The 19,839-nt window shown below is 43.0% G+C and overlaps 1 protein-coding gene across 2 annotated transcripts in view; it reads left to right on the top strand.

The window, feature by feature from the left end:
- The window catches only part of LOC146380829 (sodium channel protein type 3 subunit alpha-like), a 267,758-nt gene that overhangs the window by 194,586 nt on the left and 53,333 nt on the right, over window positions 1–19,839 (top strand). For both annotated transcript variants that reach the window (XM_084939857.1, XM_084939858.1), the window contains exons 20-22: window positions 534–674; window positions 761–881; window positions 2,290–2,477. In XM_084939857.1, the coding sequence (XP_084795983.1) occupies window positions 534–674; window positions 761–881; window positions 2,290–2,477 (450 nt within the window). The remainder of the gene's footprint in view (window positions 1–533; window positions 675–760; window positions 882–2,289; window positions 2,478–19,839) is intronic.

The following is a 19,839-nucleotide window of genomic DNA, read 5'->3' as shown; positions in this document are numbered from 1 at the left end:
GTTAACTAAAGAATAAAGGATGAGAGAATGGAAGCAACTGGGAACATCTGGATGACAGGGAGGGTTAATGGCTCCTAACAACCTTGAAGATCTTCACACATTCATGGTCTCCAGAGGATAAATTGTAAAAATGGATTAAAACTTATTTATGTCCAAGTACCTGAAATATTAATGAGCTTCCCCTGAGACTCAGCTGGATTTGTGCCATGCTCTGTCTTTGTTAGCTTTAGAGGTCAGTGCAGACAGGAGCGAGGACGCCGATTTAGCCTCTGGGGAGAAACCCTGGTGTTTCGGTGCTTACTGGCGAAGTCAGCAAATATCCATCAGTGCTAACTAATGAAGATCATTTTTGAAAAAAGAAAGCCTGAAAAGTTGAACTTTTCTCAACGCTCACACCGCACCCACAGTTCAGTTCAGCCGTGACGTCAAAGAGAACGAGAGGCGAGAGTCCTGACGCACGTTTGAATCTTGTCTTACAAACTGAATTTCTAAACTCAGCGTCTCTCCCTCGCTGTCTTTCTCTGTGTCTCCAGCTGTTGAACCTCTTCCTGGCTCTGCTCCTCAGCAGTTTCAGCTCTGACAACCTCTCGGCTCCAGACGACGACGGGGAGATGAACAACCTGCATATCGCTATTCACAGGATCACCCGGGGCCTGGCCTGGTGCCGCAGACAGGTACCCGTCTGTGCGTCACTTTGTAAACTACCACAGAGCTCGTTCTGTCTCACACTGTGTTTTCCTTCATGTTGTCTGTGGTTCAGGTGGTGGATTTTTTTAATGGGAACCTGAAGCGTCGTCGTCAGAAGCGAAAGGAGGCCAAAGCCATGATGAAGCTGAAACGCCTCAGTACCATCCACACAGAGGCCAACGGTGCTGTCATAGGTGACATACCTCAGAGATTATTTCTGTCGCACACTAACACAGATCGGATGTACTGGTCCTCTCGTGTTACCTTTGTTATAATTCACAATGACCTCCTCATCTGGCTAATTTCCACCTTTCAGTAACCAGCCTTGGACTGCTGTCATGCAGCCGCGGCTGTTTCTCAGTTTAATGCATGTAAGGCGCTGTGACATCTGAGATTTAAGAGTAAAAATATCTGGTATTTATAAGCTGCCGATCCATAAAAGATATAAACACATTAATTTGCCATTTGATGGTTGTGTGCCAAGCATCTTCTTGGCTGAGAGCCACTCAAAGCTGACCAGCTTTGTTTCCAGGAAGTTACTGCCCTCAGCCAAGAAGCAGTCACACATAAACAGCAATCAGCCGTGTGAAGCAGTTAAACAACAAACGTCTTTTCAAAAAGTCTTTGTACATAATTAACAAATGAGATTAAGCTGCTGAATCAATTTATTTAAATAAGATTTTCAACAAAGGTCACCGTCAAGTATTATTGACAGGTGTGTCTCTTAAAATTAAACCAAAAAACATGAAACTTCCAGGTCCGATGGCAAAAGTGAATGTTTTTAATGAGCTGAAGAGAAGTTTCCATGAAGTAGTTTAGTTCCCTCCCAAATAAATCAGTCTGTTAGAGGAGCAGCAGAAGTCTGATTGTACAGAAGTCTCTGTAAAAATGACCACAGACCTCAGGAAGGACTTTCCTGATGTGGATATGGTCTCAGTCACTACGCTGAAGTCTTATCTGGTAAAATATGATGTGATTTTTAGTAAATTAAGCTTCCATGCATGTGGCATTCATGCAGTTCCATCTTTGAAATGCATTTAAGACTTAACTTGATTTATTTAAAGCAGCGGTCCCCAACCTTGTTTGTGCCATGGACCGGTTTATGTCCGACAATACTTTCACAGACCGGCCTTTAAGGTGTGCCGGATAAATCCAACAAAATAAAACCAGTACCGGTACCAAAAAAACTACGATTTATAAATAACACACGGAAAAAGACCCAGGGAAACTGAGATAACAATAAAAACGATAAAAACCCTGATAGCCATGAATTTCACACTCAACTCTCGCGGCCCGGTACTAAACGACCGGTACTGGTTTGTGGCCCGGGGGTTGGGGATGGCTCCGACAGTCTCGGTCGTTGTGTCCTTGGGCAAGTAACTTGGTGGAAGCAGACCCTCTAATATGTAGACATGAAGTTCATTTTATTGTCTTAGACTGTTACGCGGCCCCGCTGTCTGACCATCTACGGCCTTGAGTTTGGATTTTCTAAACTGTTTAGAAATCAACTTTCATAAAAAATCAAATAAAACAAATCCTGCAGAAAGGTAGGGATAAAAATATTTCCATTAGTTCATCCATCCATCTTTTTCTTCATCCCAGGGCGTCACGTGGAGAAGTACGTCGTGCCGGAGGATGACAGCTACATGACGAATCCCAACCTGACCATCAGCGTCCCCATCGCCCCCGGAGAGTCGGATGTAGAGTTCCCAGAGGAGGAAGAAGATGGGGAGGGAGAGGAGGAGCAGACTGAGGGTTCTGAGGAAGAAGAGGAGGAGGAGAGGGCGGAGGTAGGGAGGAGAACTGACTCTGTGCTGAGCTAACTGAGGTTTTCTGGTTCACACACACACACACACACACACCTGTGTGTGACGTAAGAAGCTCAGGTGTGAGGATGAGTCAGCTGCTGTTCCCCCCCGAGGTTACCTTCTAACAACTGGCTGTCTGTCGGCTGGTCTGTCTTCAGGTCAGTTCATTAACCCTTACAGGTGCACCGCCATCTACCACTCAACACTTACAGCTCATCTTAAAAAGCCAGAGTTACATACTTAAGTAAATGCACAACAACATATATTTAACTAATATTCTTTTCCATGCATTTCATTGTTTTTTTTATCCGAAGGACGCTGATTCAGCTGAATTTGACCCATCTGTGCTGTAACAAGCTTCAGCTGTTATTTAACCGGTGCTCATGGAAATGATGTTGTGTCTTACTGTAACTGTTTCACTGGTGCCAAGTCTGTAAATTTGCAGTTTTCTAATGTCCAGCAGGGGGCGACTTCTGTGCTTAGAAAATGAAGTCTTGCTGTGTAAAAGTTGGTGGTAAAAACACACAAATTCTGACTTCAGTGAACACTCATGTTTATGGTTTAAAGATTTATTCAACACATCACGATATTTATCTTGTATGTCATGGTCCCCGATTAGGGTCAGAAAGGAGCGTAAAGCAGGGAATGATTTACAGTGCGATGTACAAGTTTCGTACGGACAGCGTCCTCCGGCTCTTCTGAGCCATCCCAAGATATTTATCATACTAAAATGATTTTTTTTAAAACATCAAGAGGCAAACAGCAAGAACTGCTCACCTAGCGCACCAAACTGGGACTTCAGGAAACAGTGGTCGTCTTTTATTTACAGTCTATGGCTCAGACCCCTCCTACTGGGAAAAATGTGTAACTGCAAATATGACTACAAGTAATATAATAACAACAGTCACTTAAAACACCTGTGCTGATTAACGTTAAATAGACAAAGCCACACACAAAAGCATGTGTTATCCTTTCTTTCTCCTTATGAAGTGACAAATTTGTACTTTGTGCAAAACTTTACCTTTTCCCTTCTTTCAGGTAGTAAAAGCCGTATTAAGGCAGCGAGCGCTGCGCAAAAGCCTGAAAATGATTTTAAAAAGCCCTCAAACCCAATCCTGGCGTAACATCCTGAGTCACGTGAAACGATTATTAGAAGAAATATTCACAGTTACTTAAAAGTATTCCATTATAAGTTACACAGAAAAAAGCAGAAGCACTGACCAGGCAGCAGATTTATTGGATTATTAAAACTTAAAGTGCTAAAGTGTTTCCAAAGGAAATGTGAATTTACTTGATGAAACACTAATAAAAAGGTTGTAAGCTTTGATCAGTGCTGCTGCCTCCAGTCAATAACGTGCGTAATGATTGATCTGAGCATGTGCAGACCATTTTTATCACGGCTCATGTGCTGCTTTCATGTGTTGTTTTCATCTTCTAATTATCCCGTGCAGGCTCGATGTCACTTTTCAGCTCAACTAATCTGTGCAGCGCGTCTGCGGCGGCTCAGCCGCTGGCAGACGCGCCCAGCCCAGCAGCTGCCATCTCATCGTTTCTGCTGAGTAAAGCTGAGCGTCCTCCCTGTACGTTAGCATGCAGTGAAGACTTTACTGCTATTAGTTATAGGCAGTTTAATAAAAACATGGCTGCAGTCCAAGAGCACTTTGGACGGCACATAAATCCCAGCTGACCTGGAACTCTCTGAGATTCCCAGTGAGGGCTGAAGCTCACGAGTCCCTATTGTTGAGTCACAACAGCTCAGAGCTTTCAAATGCTCTAATAATCGAAATAAGTCGGGCAGGTGCCGCGCTGTTGGCTCATTAGGATTATTACTTTGAGCTCAGCTGTCCTTCAGCTTTACTCTGATGAACCGTATGCTCAGTACTGCATGTGTACTGCATGTTACTCCTGTTTGTGTAAGTCATTACATTTGACTGTAGCTCTTCACTGTTAAAGGTCAGGTTTAGGTTTGACTACTTTCAAGACGTTTTCCTAAAAAGCTATTACATCACAGTGTGACTGACGTTTGCACTGGAGCACTAATATGATGCAGGAGCATCAAAAACACAGGAAAATAACAGCGTGCAGGTCTCGCTGTGTAAGGAATAGGGATGGGTATCGTTTAGGTTTTATCCGATACCGGTGCCAAACCGGTACTTTTGAAACGGTGCCGGTGCTTAAATGGTGCTTAAACCGGTGCTTAAAGAATGGAGAACACAAAATTGGTCCAAAAACCTCTCATGTTTAACTGTTTTCCACTTTTTCTTTGGTCATTATAGCCTTTTTGGCCAGGGTGAAGGGAGCATCTGCCATCAAACAAGAAGACAGCTGCATGTAGCTATGATGATGTTTGCTAGTTCACCTTACATGCATTAATGTAATAACGTGGTTAGCCTACTCAACGTAAATTACACACGAACAACATTAAGCTACTCACGCAGAGAAGAACAGCTGCTGCTGCCATCATCATCCTCATCATTTCTGCTACACTGGCAGGGCTAGGGGCCAGGACTCTACTCTTCGGGTTTTTGGGGGATGTTGCTAACTCCGGGTCCGATAACAGGCACCACACCCGCAGTAGATGTGCTCGGTGTGAGGTCTCGCAGCAAGCTATCAAATACGGCGCATTTCTCGGCTTTTAAAAAAACGCTATGCGTCGCCAGGTGTTTCATCAGATTTGAGGTGTTACCTCCTTTGACAGTATCACAGTATCACCTTAAAGCACTTGTTGCAGGCTGCTGAGTTTGCATATTTTGCTGTGAAGTACAGCCAGACTTTTGACCGCTTCGCCTTGGGCATTTTTAATCTGTAGCTCTGCTCTAAAAGAACGTACGTACCTGGACCCGCCTACTATCCTCGGAAACGTAAAATGATTGGCTAGAATCTAAAGTGTATCACAGCTCAGGAAAAAAAAGCACCGAAATGTGCGCTGCTTTTCGGTCTGGTTACTACCGTTTATGTCAGAACCGGTGCCATCATGGCACCGGATACCGGTACCCATCCCTAGCAAGGAAGCACTTTCTTAAAATCAGTTTCATTTCCACACACTGTTTATCTGCAACTTCTAGCAAACTTTAGCAAGATTTCTGCTCAATGTCTGTAAGAATAACTTAAGATGTTCCACAATCTTTCTATTCGCTGCGTGCACACACAACTACCTCGAGCTGCGATCGCTTTTTTAGGGTCCTTCCTCCAGGCTGGAAATGATGGTGATAGAAGGACACGGAGGGGGAGGGAGGGGGTGAGAAGGAGAACAGGTGCACAACATGATTAAAGAGGAGAGGTGATGATGAACCGAGTTAGCACAGGTGTGTACACACACGCATAGACACACACAGGCAAACACACATGACACAAATCTGTCATTTCATGTTAGATACAAAGAGAAGAGAGAGGAAACCACTAAACATCTCCTCTTCCCTCTTCTTCCTCTCCTCCTTCCTCGGTACACACACACACACACACACTAAGAAATTTTAGTTTTATGAGTTTTGTTCCTAAAGGAGATATTACACTGTTTGAAAAATGTGACACAGAGTCGTACAAAGAACTTACAAACACACACAGACTCACACGGCGTCTGCGGCTCAGTCGGACTTTTTCTCCTATGAATAGATGAAGTGAGGCAGGACACACACACACACACAGAGGCACGCAGAGTCTGAATAACTTGCATCACTACCACAGATGCACACACACGCACACTAATATACACCCTTTTAGCACAAACACATCACACACGCAGCACAGCAGAGTGAGAAAAATGCTGGACCATAATGCACTGCCGGAGGCCTCCAATTCTGTCTGAGGGACCCTCTTACTTTGAGTGTGTGTGTGTGTGTGTGTGTGTGTGTTTCGTCTCAGTCCATCCATTTCAAAGATAATTTTCATAGAAAGAAAAGGGAAGACTGTGTGTTTGTACCGTCTAGTAGTTCGAGATCTCCACATTAACCTGATCTGTTAACATTAACCATTTACTTTCACATCAAGCGCATGTAATCACAGGCTTTTTAAAAAAGGTTGCTTTAATAAAAATCCATAGCTCAGTTCTCTTCACAACATCGGTCTTTTCAAGGTGCCTTATATTGAAAAATAAAGGCCGTGCAGTATTAGAGAGAGAACCTCAACAATCACACGAACTTTGAGCAGCACTTGGCAACAGTGGGAAGGAAAAAAACCCTTTTGACAGGAAGAAATCTCCAATAGAACCAGCCTCAGGGAGGGGCGGCCATTGGTAGCCATGGCTGTAGCTCAGGGTGTTAACATAACGCAAGCATGAAAAAACAGGTGAGAGTCACTGACTTGTTTAAAAGCTCTGAACACGCCTACAAACAGCCGAGTACCAGATCTCCTCTGCTCTGCTCTAGCTTTACTGGATCTCTGTATCCACTGCGTGGTGCAGTAGACATTTAGCCGCGAGGTGAAACATGCAAATACAGCGAGAGCTGCGGCACATGTACACACGCAGATACACACTGTGACCTAATGTGAAAGGGCAGCATAAATAGAACAAAGCTCAGGAACATATTTTCCCCCTAAATCAGCTGCTGTTGAGCCAGAGAGGGGGATGGGGGTGGTGGTGTAAATACATGTATATGTTTGTGAGGACCGGTCCCGGTGAGGGTCCGATCACCATCTGCTGGAGGTTCAGAGGAGCCGTCCAAGCGTCCGAATCTGGTTTTAGAGCAGAATCATTTGGAGGTTAGCGTCGTCCTCACAGAGATGGAAACGCTAACGCTGTTTGAGACGGGAGGCTGGATTGGAGGGCGGGACAACAGAAAGAGAGGGACTCAGAGCATCGCTGCTTTCACAACTCCTTAGCATCAAGCTTTGTTTCCTGTGTGTGTGTGTGTGTGCGTACGTGCGTGCGTGTGTGTGTGATGCAAGAGGGCTGTTTTCTCTCTCTGCCACTGCTGTAACATCTCATTCCCTTTATTCCTTTTTCTTAATTCACTTGGACATTCAGCAGAAAAGAGAAGAACAGGCACTGATGCATCGTTCCTCGTCTTCCTCCCGTTACCTGTTACTCTGATTGTCTCATTTCCCCTCAGATCGCCTGAAATCCTCCCAGCTGAATGCGAGCGTTTGTAAACTGTGAACTGAACGGTGCTGACCTACAGTCAGCGAGCTACGACGTGTTTCCTGACGTGACCAAACCTCTTCCCGAACCCCCTGAAATATTTAACAATTACGAGAGACAGAGAAGGAAACAAACACTCTCCAGCTGTGAGGTTTCCATTGTTCTGAGTTTAACAAGCTCGTTGGTTAGTCCACTCTGGTTGTGGGGAGGGATCACCACCATTATAAAATGACCCTGTTTTTTCCAGCATCTCTGTTTTAGAAAGTTTCTTTTTGGGGTTTAATTTGGGGATGGCCATAGCTCAGCACTTCCTGTAGCACTGTTGTCTTATAATGAACGCGCATCCACACAGGAAGTCCGTTCATCATGCATCATCAGCAGACATTCTGGGCCCAGGCAACCCTTAAATGTATTTGTCACCCTCTCATAAGTCAACCAACGGCATCCTTTGTTCTCATTGGTTGTCACTTCTGTCGCTTGCCTCGAATCTGAGAAAACTTGAGAAAACTTGGGTTGCATTGCCAGTCACTAAATGCTTGTGCTCACACTCTGGACAGCTCCTTTCTGAATGCTGGTATTAGCTGGTTTCCTCCAAAAGGTCCAGACTTTTGTTTAGAAGAACTTTGGCTAAGATGACCACATAAGTGAAATCATTTCTCTTTGACATCATAAAGATCTCAGAGTAGAAAAAAAACGTAGAAGCCAATCATTTAGAGCAGACTGAGATTGAACTCATTTGAACTGTAACAAGACTTATTTAGCTGGTTTTTCATGTTGCCAGAGAAACGCTTTGTTTTTGAAAAAGTATTAAAGACATTTGTTTATTGCAACATTTAGTTTGCAACAGATCCACGAGCCAGTCACAGCAGCAGCTTCCCCCTGCCAGGACAGCTCCTCCTGTGAGGCAGAGCTGAGGCAATGCTGGAAGCACTTTATTAGATTAGATGAGTATTGATCTATTCTGCTTGTTTTTAGCTGCAATTTTTTATTCTTGGATCTACTTGCATGATTTAGCTTTTTTAACTCATCCTGTACCCAAGTGCAACCCCTCAGCTCGTCCCCTGTCTGAAAAATAACATTTTACATCCTTTCCCTTTAAGGCTGCCCTACCTTTGGGCTAACTTCCTTCTGATTGGGTGAAAGTTAGGTCTGAGATGTTAGGGATCTAGCAGGCAGCAGCATCTCTCTCTCTGTGAAGAAACCTTGGAAAGAGTCAGCGTGACAGCTGATATACATCCACTCGACCGCAGCGATGTGTGACTACAATCAGCACAGGGACGTGGATGCTAACCTGCTAATGTTAGCTGCACTCAGCGGCCAATCTGGCGCCTGAGAGTGTGCACATTTCACAAATACAGTTTATGATGCACAGTCTTTGTACAGGTGGTGTTTAACCTGCCCGTTTAATCTGTGCTCGGTCTTGGCTGTTCTGATATTTTTATGCTTTATAATCGAAGAAGCTGGTGTCCTGCAGCATCCCCAATCACCTGCATGCTCAGAATTTATCTGCAGATGAGCGGAGGCAGCGGCGATGTGACGTTGTTCAGCGTCATCACCGACTGTTAGTGTAACTGTGCTTTAAATAATGAGTCTCAGACAAAGCCACACACACACACACACACTGGGGGTTTGACCATGAGTAATAGACATGGCTGCTGTGTTTTTGTTAAATACGTAATATTTTGACATCTAAATAATTCATGCCGGTGTTGTTTTTGGCAAGCCTTCTTGCTGGCTCAGCAACATGAATGAACAATGATTTTTTATTATGTCAGACAATGCGTGTCGGCCAGCTCGTGACCTAGTTACGCAGTTAAATAATGCACCAGCAAGAAGGTGTTGGTGAGATCTGAACATTAGTCAGCAGCTGGGGTCAGGTGTAGCTCCACGTCGCTCTCTCTGCGATGTGTAGTTAGGCTTAGATGAACATGAGCTGTCAGCGCCGACCGGACCAGTCTGTGGTTTAGTGTCGGGGTCCAGGGCGGGAATCCAGTGATAAGAAGTCATATTATTCCCCGTTTCACTGCAAAAAGAGAATGAATCTGTTTTACTTAATGCCCAGAATGGAAGTAGCGGTTCTTGATCTCTGTCTTTTACAGTGTTTCATGTTTCATCAAAGCTGTGGACATCTCACAAATTCACATCTGCTGTTCCACTACGATGTGGGACTACAAAACCTGCAGTTCTTCTAGTGTCCACTTGAGGCAGGCTCTAAGAATGAGTCAGTCCTGTCCAACTTTACACTCTATAAAAACACTGTTCTGTACTTTTTAGATGGTTCCTAACTCACCGACTGTGTATTGCCTCCTATTGGCAGGTGACCCACACAGGGATTCTTTTTTGGAAGTTACCATATGGATCGTCGGTCTCACATCTGAGTGCCGGTTGTGGGTCATCTGTCACCATACAGAGCTGATGCTATTACCCCAAACTCACATGTTTTCTTAAACCCAACAATGAAGCTTGTAGAGACTAAAACTAATGAACGTGTTCCCCGATGGTTCCAATCCCTGCTCAGCCATGACGTGGCATGTTGGCTCAACTTTGACTTGACTTTTATGATTCACACAATACATTTAAAGGAGGACAACTATCATAACCACGTTGTGTGTTCTGACTGTGATATTTAAGGTATAAGTCAGACAGATATGACGGAACCTCGCTGAGAGCAGTAAAGTTAAGCCGGGGATGGAGACCGTGTGATCGGCGGTATCAGTCTGTCACTCAGAGCTCGGGTTGCAGGTGGCTGATATCTGTTTGTTTTGTTTTAACACCGACCTCAATCCACAGCTAACACCTCCATATTAACACTGAGCCTGGGTTTACTTATAGAGATTCACAGACCATGTGACTTTTGCGCATTGCTTTGTGGGTACCCGTGGCAACAAAATCAAAACACTGCATCAAGCGCTAGTATTTCCAGCACCGGTAATCATTAATTCTGCGGTTTTAATCCCTACTTGCATTTTATTTGTCCCAAAAACAATGATGTACAAAATGACAGAGAACACGGCAGCTCCGTACAAAGACAGACTTGACAAAAAGGCAAAAAAAAAAAAGTACGACGAAAAAATCAAAGGAGTGAAAGGGTCATAATAATGATAATAATAATAATGGATTGCATTTATATAGCGCTTTTCGGGACCCCTCAAAGCGCTTTACAATACCACTATTCATTCACTCTCACATTCACACACTGGTGAAGGCAGCTACAGTTGTAGCCACAGCTGCCCTGGGGCAGACTGACAGGAGTGAAAGGGTCAGACCCATATAAGCATACAGAGTGGAGTAAGGACGTTAGCGTGCTGCCCAGCTTTCATCACGCACATATTTACTATTATATGATCCTAAGTGTGAGTTCATACACTCACAAAATGTTTAGTAACTTCAGATCCCTGCAACAAGCCCAGGTCCAGTTTACTTTGGTGATTTGGACTATTCCATTTCACAGATGTTAATTTTTTCTTTATCTCCTGTACAGGCCAACACAATCTATTTATCGTTTCAGGTTGTAGTTTTACACAACATTTTCAGATCTAAAAGAAATAAAATGAGTGTTTCGTAATTCATTCAATTATTGTCTTTATTTATAACTGGCATTATTGTTTCATTCTATTATAGAATCTTACAGGAAAGAGGCAAAATTGTATTCCATTATGCTTTATTAGCTGCTTCGATGAAAAACAAATCAACAATGCAACAAAAAAAAAAACATTGCAAAACAACATACTGGAAAACAGTTATTCATCACTATCGCTCTCTCTCTTAACCGATCAAATCTCGCTGTGGTAGCAGCTTTACACTCGGTCTGACCAGCTTGATAGAGGGCGCCAGTCTGGATCGCATTCCAGCATTTTGTAGGCTGGTTTTCCTACAAAACACAACAAACATTAGCCCGCAAAGCCACAGTGAACAAAGCAGCATAGCGCAATGAATTCAAATCAATATAAGACTTATTTGTAACCTACATCAACAATTATGTTATGATAAATTACGTAATAACTACAACAGAAGACTTACCTTTGTGGAAATGTTTGGAGCAGACTATGATGTGAGCTGGAGTGTTCTGGGACGTTATATTTGGTCTTCGAATGGCTGCAATCCAGACCATCCGTCGGCTCTTTGTTACTTCGGAAACACGGCTTGAACAATTTCTCTTCCACGACGGAATCCGATAAAAACCGATCACTTTACCCGTCGGCTTCCCGTGGCTGTCATGCGACCGGCTATTGCAGTTAATAACACAACAGCTTCTTGCCATTCTTTGTGTTTCTTTTTATCGCTGTGTGACTGTTTTCATGTGAAAGCCTGTGTGCGCTAGTACCGCCTGCCACTCGTACCCACAATCCTTTGCGGTTTTACCCGCAAAGGATTTACCCGAATGACGTCACATTTTCAATCTCTATAGCACACTCTCCCTCTGTGGGTCTTTCAGGGTGTGTCTCTGTCTTTACAGTCAAAGTGGCGTCTTTCATGTTCAGCTTTAGCAGAAGAGTAGAGGTTAGCTGCAGATTGTTCTGGCCCGTTTCTCGGTGATTCAGAGTTAAGGTTAAAGTTTGGGACGGGCTGATGTAGGCACTCACGAGTCTTTCATGTTCATTCGTTTGACAGAAACGTGTTTTCTCCTGGTGTGTGGTGAGAAGCTCGCAGTCCACAGATTCAGGAGACGAGGGTTTGACTGTGGGGTTACCATTTTATGATTTTTAACTATTATTTATTATCACTTTCACTCACTCTTTAGCCGGCCTCGAATATCAATAACTGTATAGAGTCTGTTATGTAACCGAATAAAGGCCAAAATTCTTTATTTTAAATGTGCAGCTGCGACAGCTGATCAGTCGTGGTGAAGCTAACAAAGCCACCGCAGCCATTCATCTCCCTCTTGTTACGTCTCTTCCAGCTGTAATTCCTTGTTTTTTCCCCTCTGCTGTCGTCCTCTCTCTCTCCTCTGCTACTCTGTATATCTCTCGGCCCATCTCCCCACTCCCGCCAGCTCAGTTGTATGTAATTTATTTCCAGTACACAAACAGCTCACTGTAAATAGAAGCTGTTAAGCCGCTCCGGCACTCCAGTTTTAATAGACCCTTGGTTTGGTTATGTAATGATTAAATAGCTGACCGAGCCTTTAATGGTGTTATAAATCACTGAATGTGGTTTTTTACTGTCTTGTAAAAGCTTGGAATCAGCTGGTCGTCGTGCCCACGGTCAACAGCTAAGGTCAAAGGTCACCAAAGTGGCAGTCATTGGCAGTTGACCTTTAGATCCTTTTGCTCCGACTGGATGGGAAAGTTTTAAATAATTTAAGCGTGTTATTAAGACGGCATTGTTCTCGCCAAATAAAAGCTCCTGTGATTTATTGTTTGCTTGTCTTTTCTAAGCTCGGTGCTTCAGGTACGCAGCGGCTGCAGCCTGGATACCATCACGAAGCTTCATAATCATCTGCTGTAAAGCATTCTGGCTCCTTTTATAACAACTCTCGACCTCCCAATGACTCTTATGTCAAAATTGCTCTTGTGTAAAAGCTTCATAATTCAAATGGTGCAAAACATTTCAAGAATACACTACGTCGGGTTTCTTGCTTTGAAACAGGAGTTTGTGCCCAGCTTTTCTGTTCCCTCCAAAGAAGGCAGCGAATCCCCGCAGCATCACTGCAGCCTTTTACACGCTCGTCCTAAACAACTCTAAATGAGCTTTACATGTTTCACTGCGGTTAAAATGTAACTGTGTAGATTTGTGTAGATCAGCTGCGTACAGGAACACTCCTGCTGTAAAAACAAATTCACATTAGGATGGTGACAGGTGGCAGAGACACAAACACATCCGAGGGTTGACACAAAAGCTGAAGGTTAACTGTCACTGTTGCTTTGGTTTAGGCATAAAAACTCCGTGTCCACGCTGTGATTTGGGCTAAAACAAAGAATCCAAGAAGCCTGACATGTCTGATTTCTCCGAGCTAAAGACCAACACTGTTGTTGGAAAACTAATGAGTGAGCTGCAGCGCGCTTCTTTATTTAGATCATTTAGAAACAGCTCCACCGTCAGGACGCCTGCGAGGCAAACGCTGGAGTCGGACTTTAGATTAAAGCGGAGTCGTTCTGCTCATTTCCAGCTCCGTGTTTTCACTCTGTGACTTTACTACAGCAGCTTTGCACAGTTCACACTGATCTCATACTGGGCTTCGATGCAGCCCCTCAGTTCTTCCACTGTTTGAACTGCAGGTGGGCGGAGCTTCTGTGCCTGAGACGACCATATTAAGGATGTCCTGTCTTTGTGACATCATATAGAGCAGAAAGCAGAAAAAAGATTGCTTGCTGATTGCTTTTCAGTGCACTGATGTCATTTTTTGAAGCTTTGGCCATGTTTGGTCTGAACATCCACCAGTGAAGCAGGAGACAAATAAGCAACATAAGGAAAAGCACGAGTGGACTGAAGCTGGTTGGCTCTTACAGGCATGAATGTCCCTTTAGAAACAGCTGAGCATGTGTGTGACTTTCCTCTGTTTGTGCCAGCTGTACCCTGTCCTCACAGCTGTTTGAGTGTGTGTGCGCCTTAAATGTCAGCTAGTAAAACACTCTGTGACCCTGACTGCTACCACGGTCTCAAGCTGGTGACCTCTGACCCCGGTATAGTTCAGGATCCCCGCCAGCAGATGTCCAGGTGCTGTCTGCAGAGACAGGTGGTGGGAAATGGACGCGGCGGCCTGGCTTTGATTTCTCCTGTCTGTTATGAAATGGCCGACATCAAAACCTCCCGGATTGGATGTCGATGAGCTCTCGAGCTGCAGCTCTGCAGAGTTACTTCAGAGAAACACAGAAAGGCATCCTCACCCACAGGACCAGCACAGGACATACGGTTTCATCTGAAGAAGCAAAGATCAGTTTTAACTCCTACGTTTTCAAACTTCTGCTGTTGATGTAAAGACACAGGAACCCAGGCGATCATGTGACATGATCCCCACATTAAATCAGTGTATATAACACTGGAGTTAGCTTCGTTTGGGTCCCGGGACTGCTGTGCATCTAAAGAAGGGGAATTATACTGGTGGAAATGTCATTTTAATAAAGCTCCAGAAGCTTCTATAGCAGCTACATGAGCAGCACGAAACGTGATTTTTCAAAGCTTTCTCTGTAAAAAAGGGTTTTTCCTTCTCACCTTCCCCAAGGGTTGTCTGTATTTTCAGTTGTGTTTACCTCACAATATAAAGCACCTTGAGGCAGCTGTTGTTGTGATCTGGTGTACAAATAAAACTGAAGTGAATTGATTAAATTCAATGCATTGAACTATAACATGGTCTGCCTTCTCTGTGAAGCACAAACCTTCCTGCCGTCTGTCCACGTTCACCCCGACCGGCCAACGCGCCGTGTGTTTCCTGACCTGCTCGCTCAGCTGTTTTCTGCATGTGTGATGTCATTATTTTGTGCTGCAGAAGATGTTTCTCCACTTGGAGCTGCTCATCTGACTGAATTTAAGAGTCTGCACTTCTGCCTGCATCCATCTCTGCTGCCTTCTCGCTTGTTTCACTCTCTCTGTCTCTCTCTCAGCCTTGTGTAAATATAAAATATATCTTATGTCTGCATTTGTTGGATTGAAACAAACAAAAGGGCAGACTGCAGGGAACAAAAAATGTTGTGTTGGTCCTCGTTAGTAGTGGACATGCCATTCCTCCTGCCTAGTGAAGACGAACAATGCGACACGCTTGGCTTTGCTGACGAATGAATGAAGTGTCTTTCACTCTGGCAGCCACCTGCTGAACAAACAACTAAACATCCATTGTTGTGGATTTTCAATTTATTGTCTATTCAGAGGGTTTCAAACGCATAGACTGTATATAAAAGATGGATTACGCCTCTGTGACGTCACCATCGGTTTCAGATTTCTGCCTTTTGAAGCTTTAGTGTTTGGGCTGCCATCTTGTTGAGTTTAAGATAAGAATTCAGCCGTTTGCTTATTTTGAGCTGCAAAATATTTAATTTTGGCCCATAAACTGTAAGTGGAACCCCCGAGTGTTTTCTCTGTCACCATCTTGGTATCTAGAAACCACCAGCAGTGCCGGACCGAGTCAGCAGGTGATGAGCAAACCCTGGGTTATCCTAATTCTGATTCTAATAAGGAGCATAAGTTGGAGAACTATCACAGACCTGAAACAGTTAAATTATTGATTCAGAATGGCTGTGAACACAGGAAGCTCGGCGAGGAGACCAGACACAGAAGTCTGAAGAAGCCAGTCACACAAATGCAGCTTAGAGGAAACTCAAACATTATTTTAAATCACGCACTTTGTTCAAAGACATTTTCAAAAGCTTTTTTCCTTTTGTTTGCAAACAATATTTAACTGACAAGAAAATAACTTTTTATTAATATTTAATTATTATTAGAGTACGCTCCACGTCATTATGAAAATTCATAATAAACATTCTTGAAATACTTTCTTTCTTTTACTCGACAGCCAGTTGTTGATTAGATAAAATACTTCAAAATATTTTGCACTGAATTGTAGTGCATGGCAAACTTTATGATATTCTGGACCTTTGTTTGAGGACATTTCTCTAACTGGGCCTCCTTAAATTTAATTGAGTATCCCAGGACTACAGGATTTAAAAAAAAAAGAAAAACTCCAACGCTGTCAGGAAAGCTAAAAGCTAAAAACTAGAATCAGAACATAATGCTAACAAATATGAAGAGCTCATACAGAAACACGAAATAATCCAGAACACAGAGAGCAGACTACAACAAAATACAGAAGGACAAATAAGAAGAGAACCATCACAGGAAGCCTTTCTGCAGCCAGACGAGTCGCCCCCTGTTGGCCACTAGGAGAATGCAGCTTTAAGTTATTTCCACGTCAGCTTCACTTTTTGTTGTCATTAAATGAATAAAGTGGACAAAAACAAAAGACAAAGCTGCTATCGGTGGTCTTTGTTCACTTGTCTTCCTTAACCCTTTAAAATCGATCGGAGCGGGCACGCTCCGTTTTGCACAACTATTTTTAAATCCCGGTAGATCTGCAACCACGTAAACTAGCGCAATAATTTTTTTTGCATATGAAACCGGAGGAGTTCTACTTACATCTTATGCCATCAGCTTGTCCTCGGTCACAGTTTCCTTCCACATACAGCTTTGCAAAAACTGCATAAAAACCACCTGCAGCAACAAAAACATATTCCAGAAACACGCTTTGCCGATCCAATCAGCTGTTCATAACACTTTCTACGTTGGAATAGACGTCAGCGCGAACTATCACATGTCCGCCATGACCTGCCCGAAACCGGAAGTGACGTCATTTTCGCGGAAATGTAGTTTTTTACCATCAGGGCCTCATGAGCTTATACTGGTGTTTTTAAAAGTTACGTTTGACTTTATGACTTTCTGTGTCGTTTCTGGGATGCTTAGGACTCATATTGCACTGCTGGAAATAGTTTATTTTGATGCATATGCTGCTTTTTTGCAAATTTGCATTATAATATTTATTTTCGTTTTTCCTGCAGTATATAAAAATAGGTGTATTTCAAAAATAAAACTATGAAGACACTCAAAATACATTTCCTGTGGTGGGAAACTATTTTGTGCAACTTTTTTGTATTTACAGTTTTGAGAGATAAGCCTGTTAAATTTCTCTAACTGGAAATATATGTTAAAAAAACAAAATTGATTTTCAATTTTTTTGTAGTTTATTGCACTTTTTTGCAATTTATGTAATGACTATGTACTTAATGCATACATATTATTACAATTTAGGCTGTAATGGTTGTATTGATGTATAGCAACTTGAAATGCTCCCAAAAATGGCACTACAGCATGTAAAAATATAATATAAGCTCTGGCGGACTTGGTTCTATGGTCGGTCTTAAAGGGTTAAAAGAACATCATCAGAATCTTTCAAATCAGCAGACGTCAGTGATAAATTACAGAAAGCTTTTTCTACTGAGTGAAGACGTGTTAAATAAACCTGCTGATGCACTCAAAGCACAGACGCTTTTCATTAATTGTAATTTTTGTTTTTTATGTACTTGTTCTCTTACTTGGATTACAGTAATCCGATTACACGTGACTCTAATGTTCGTGAATGTGTTGCGCTGCCTGCTGCTCCTCTCTGGCTCCACAATAGAAACAGCTTATGACTAGAAATACATTTAAACCGCTCATTATAGACGTCAACCGTCAGGAGGTTTTGGCCCAAGGCTGCTGCGTGTGTGTTATATTATATTATCCACTTTATGTGTGCGTCTCTTCACGTGTATGTGTGTGTGTGTGTGTGTCTGTCAGAGATTAGCCGTGTATTCACGTCTGTTTGGTTTCACCTTTGCATGCGTGTGTGTGTGTCCAAGGCTGGCATTCGTCACAGTGGCTGCTTTCTGTTCCCAGACTCTGAATGTATTCATGAGTTAGCTGTTGACACAGGTAGTTAGCTCACCTGTCCACACACACACTCACACACTCACACACACACACCCCTGCTGTGTCTTTTGTCCTGACAGTCAACAAAACTTGCCAAATTTCCTTCCTCAGGCCTCAGCAGAAAACCTGTTTCCTATCCCTCCATCTCTCTCGTCCCTTTGTAGAGTTAAACTCCCATGATGCTTAGCAAACAGGGACCTTTGAAGTCCGCTGGGATGAGGGGGGACGTGAGAGGTGGTGGTGGGGGGGGATTTCCTAACGTCTAGTTTTGCCCAGATCGAACAGACGGCAGTTTTCCTAGCGGTGGGAGGGAAGGTTTGGAAGGTGGCGTCTCTCTGTTTTCTCAGCCAGGATTCCTGTCAGTTGCGTAACATTAAATCTGACTCATTCAGCCTCGACTGCAGCAAAGTGACAATCGCACAAACAAAAAACGCACAAATACATACAAACAGCTTGAACAGCGCTCATAGTAAAACAAATTCAGATGCGAGCAGGAAGCCTTACTTTACTGGAGATGTGATTTCTTATTGTCAACAAATGAAAATGTCAAGCGTGTGTGTGTGTGTGTGTGTGTGTGTGTGTGTGTGTGTGTGTGTGTGTGTGTGTGTGTTAGAGCTCCATTGTTGCCCAGGGACTATTAAAAACACACTCTGAAATGTGTTCCTTTATTACAGAGAAATGACAACACCAGTTGGAGCTAAAGTGGAGTTATTTAAAAGCCTTAAAGGCAGGGAGGAGGTTTGGGTGGATGGATAGGTGGACATAACAACAGAGAATGAGAATAAGAGGCTGCTGATAGTCAGCACTGGTTTCAAGGACTTTGCTTTTGATTAAAAGTTTGGTGACTTGCGTAAATCATTTACACACTAGAGTTTTTCTTTTTTATGAGGGTAAATCTGTTACAGTGTCTTTGTTGTGTTATGTTGTGGTTATGGTTGTTGCGTTCGTCACTGTTAGCATTAACTGTGACATCAGCACACCCCGTAAGTATTTATAGTTAATGATAGATCTGATCCAGCTTCAGGGCAGGAATATGATTAGAAAAGCGATTGATTTTGGTGCATGCCTCAGTTCACAAGCATGACAACACTGAGCCAGTGTGGACGTACCGTTAACCTTCTTTAATGGCCACCAGGGGGCGACCTGTAGAAGACTCATCTTTCTTTTCCCGTTCCTTCAGTAGGGGAACTCCTACTGGATTGATGGGTTCAGTCACTAGTTTTGAGTCATAATTAATACAACATTAACTCAGTTTTGTTAATTAAAGTCAATCTAAGAGTCAGAAGGAAGAGTAACCAGGATTGTGTGTGGTTTCAAAATCTGTTCCTCCTCAGTTGTCAAAGTGAAAACACTCAGCTTGACTCTTCATAACAGGTCTGTTCTAACCACTACAGCCATTTTTATACTGTTAATGAGAAAATATTAAATAGCAACTGAAAAACCTCACTTTTTGACCTATCAGTTGGCAGCATGTTCAGACTGATTAGCCTTTAGTGGTTTGGCTTAAACACTCTGAGTCAGAATGATTTTTTTTTTTCATAAATACAAAATAGAAGAATAATTTAAAAACAACTGACATGTATTGATTGCTCACATTAGTGCTATGATTGGCACCAATGAATACTTTCACTCAGAGTTAAACTGACTGTTAGCATTAGATAACATTAGTTCAGGCAAGACGCAGAGTTAAGCTCAATCCTGTTAGCTGGTACCCTTCTGCATGCATTCAAGTGGTAGCTCCAGTATAGGGCAGGTTACATAATTGTCTTTAACCTTCCTACAGTAGTTGTTGCATCTGCAAACTGCTTTCCAACCCACCCTCACCTAATCTGTGCAGTCGTTTTCTATTCTTCTTTATTTATTTATTCATTC

The sequence above is a fragment of the Perissodus microlepis genome, chromosome 9 (assembly GCF_051167445.1).
Source record: "Perissodus microlepis isolate ML-2025 ecotype Zambia chromosome 9, ASM5116744v1, whole genome shotgun sequence".
Lineage (NCBI taxonomy): Eukaryota > Metazoa > Chordata > Actinopteri > Cichliformes > Cichlidae > Perissodus > Perissodus microlepis.
The sequence above is the reverse complement of the archived record's forward strand: the minus strand, read 5'-3'. Positions and strand labels throughout refer to the sequence as shown.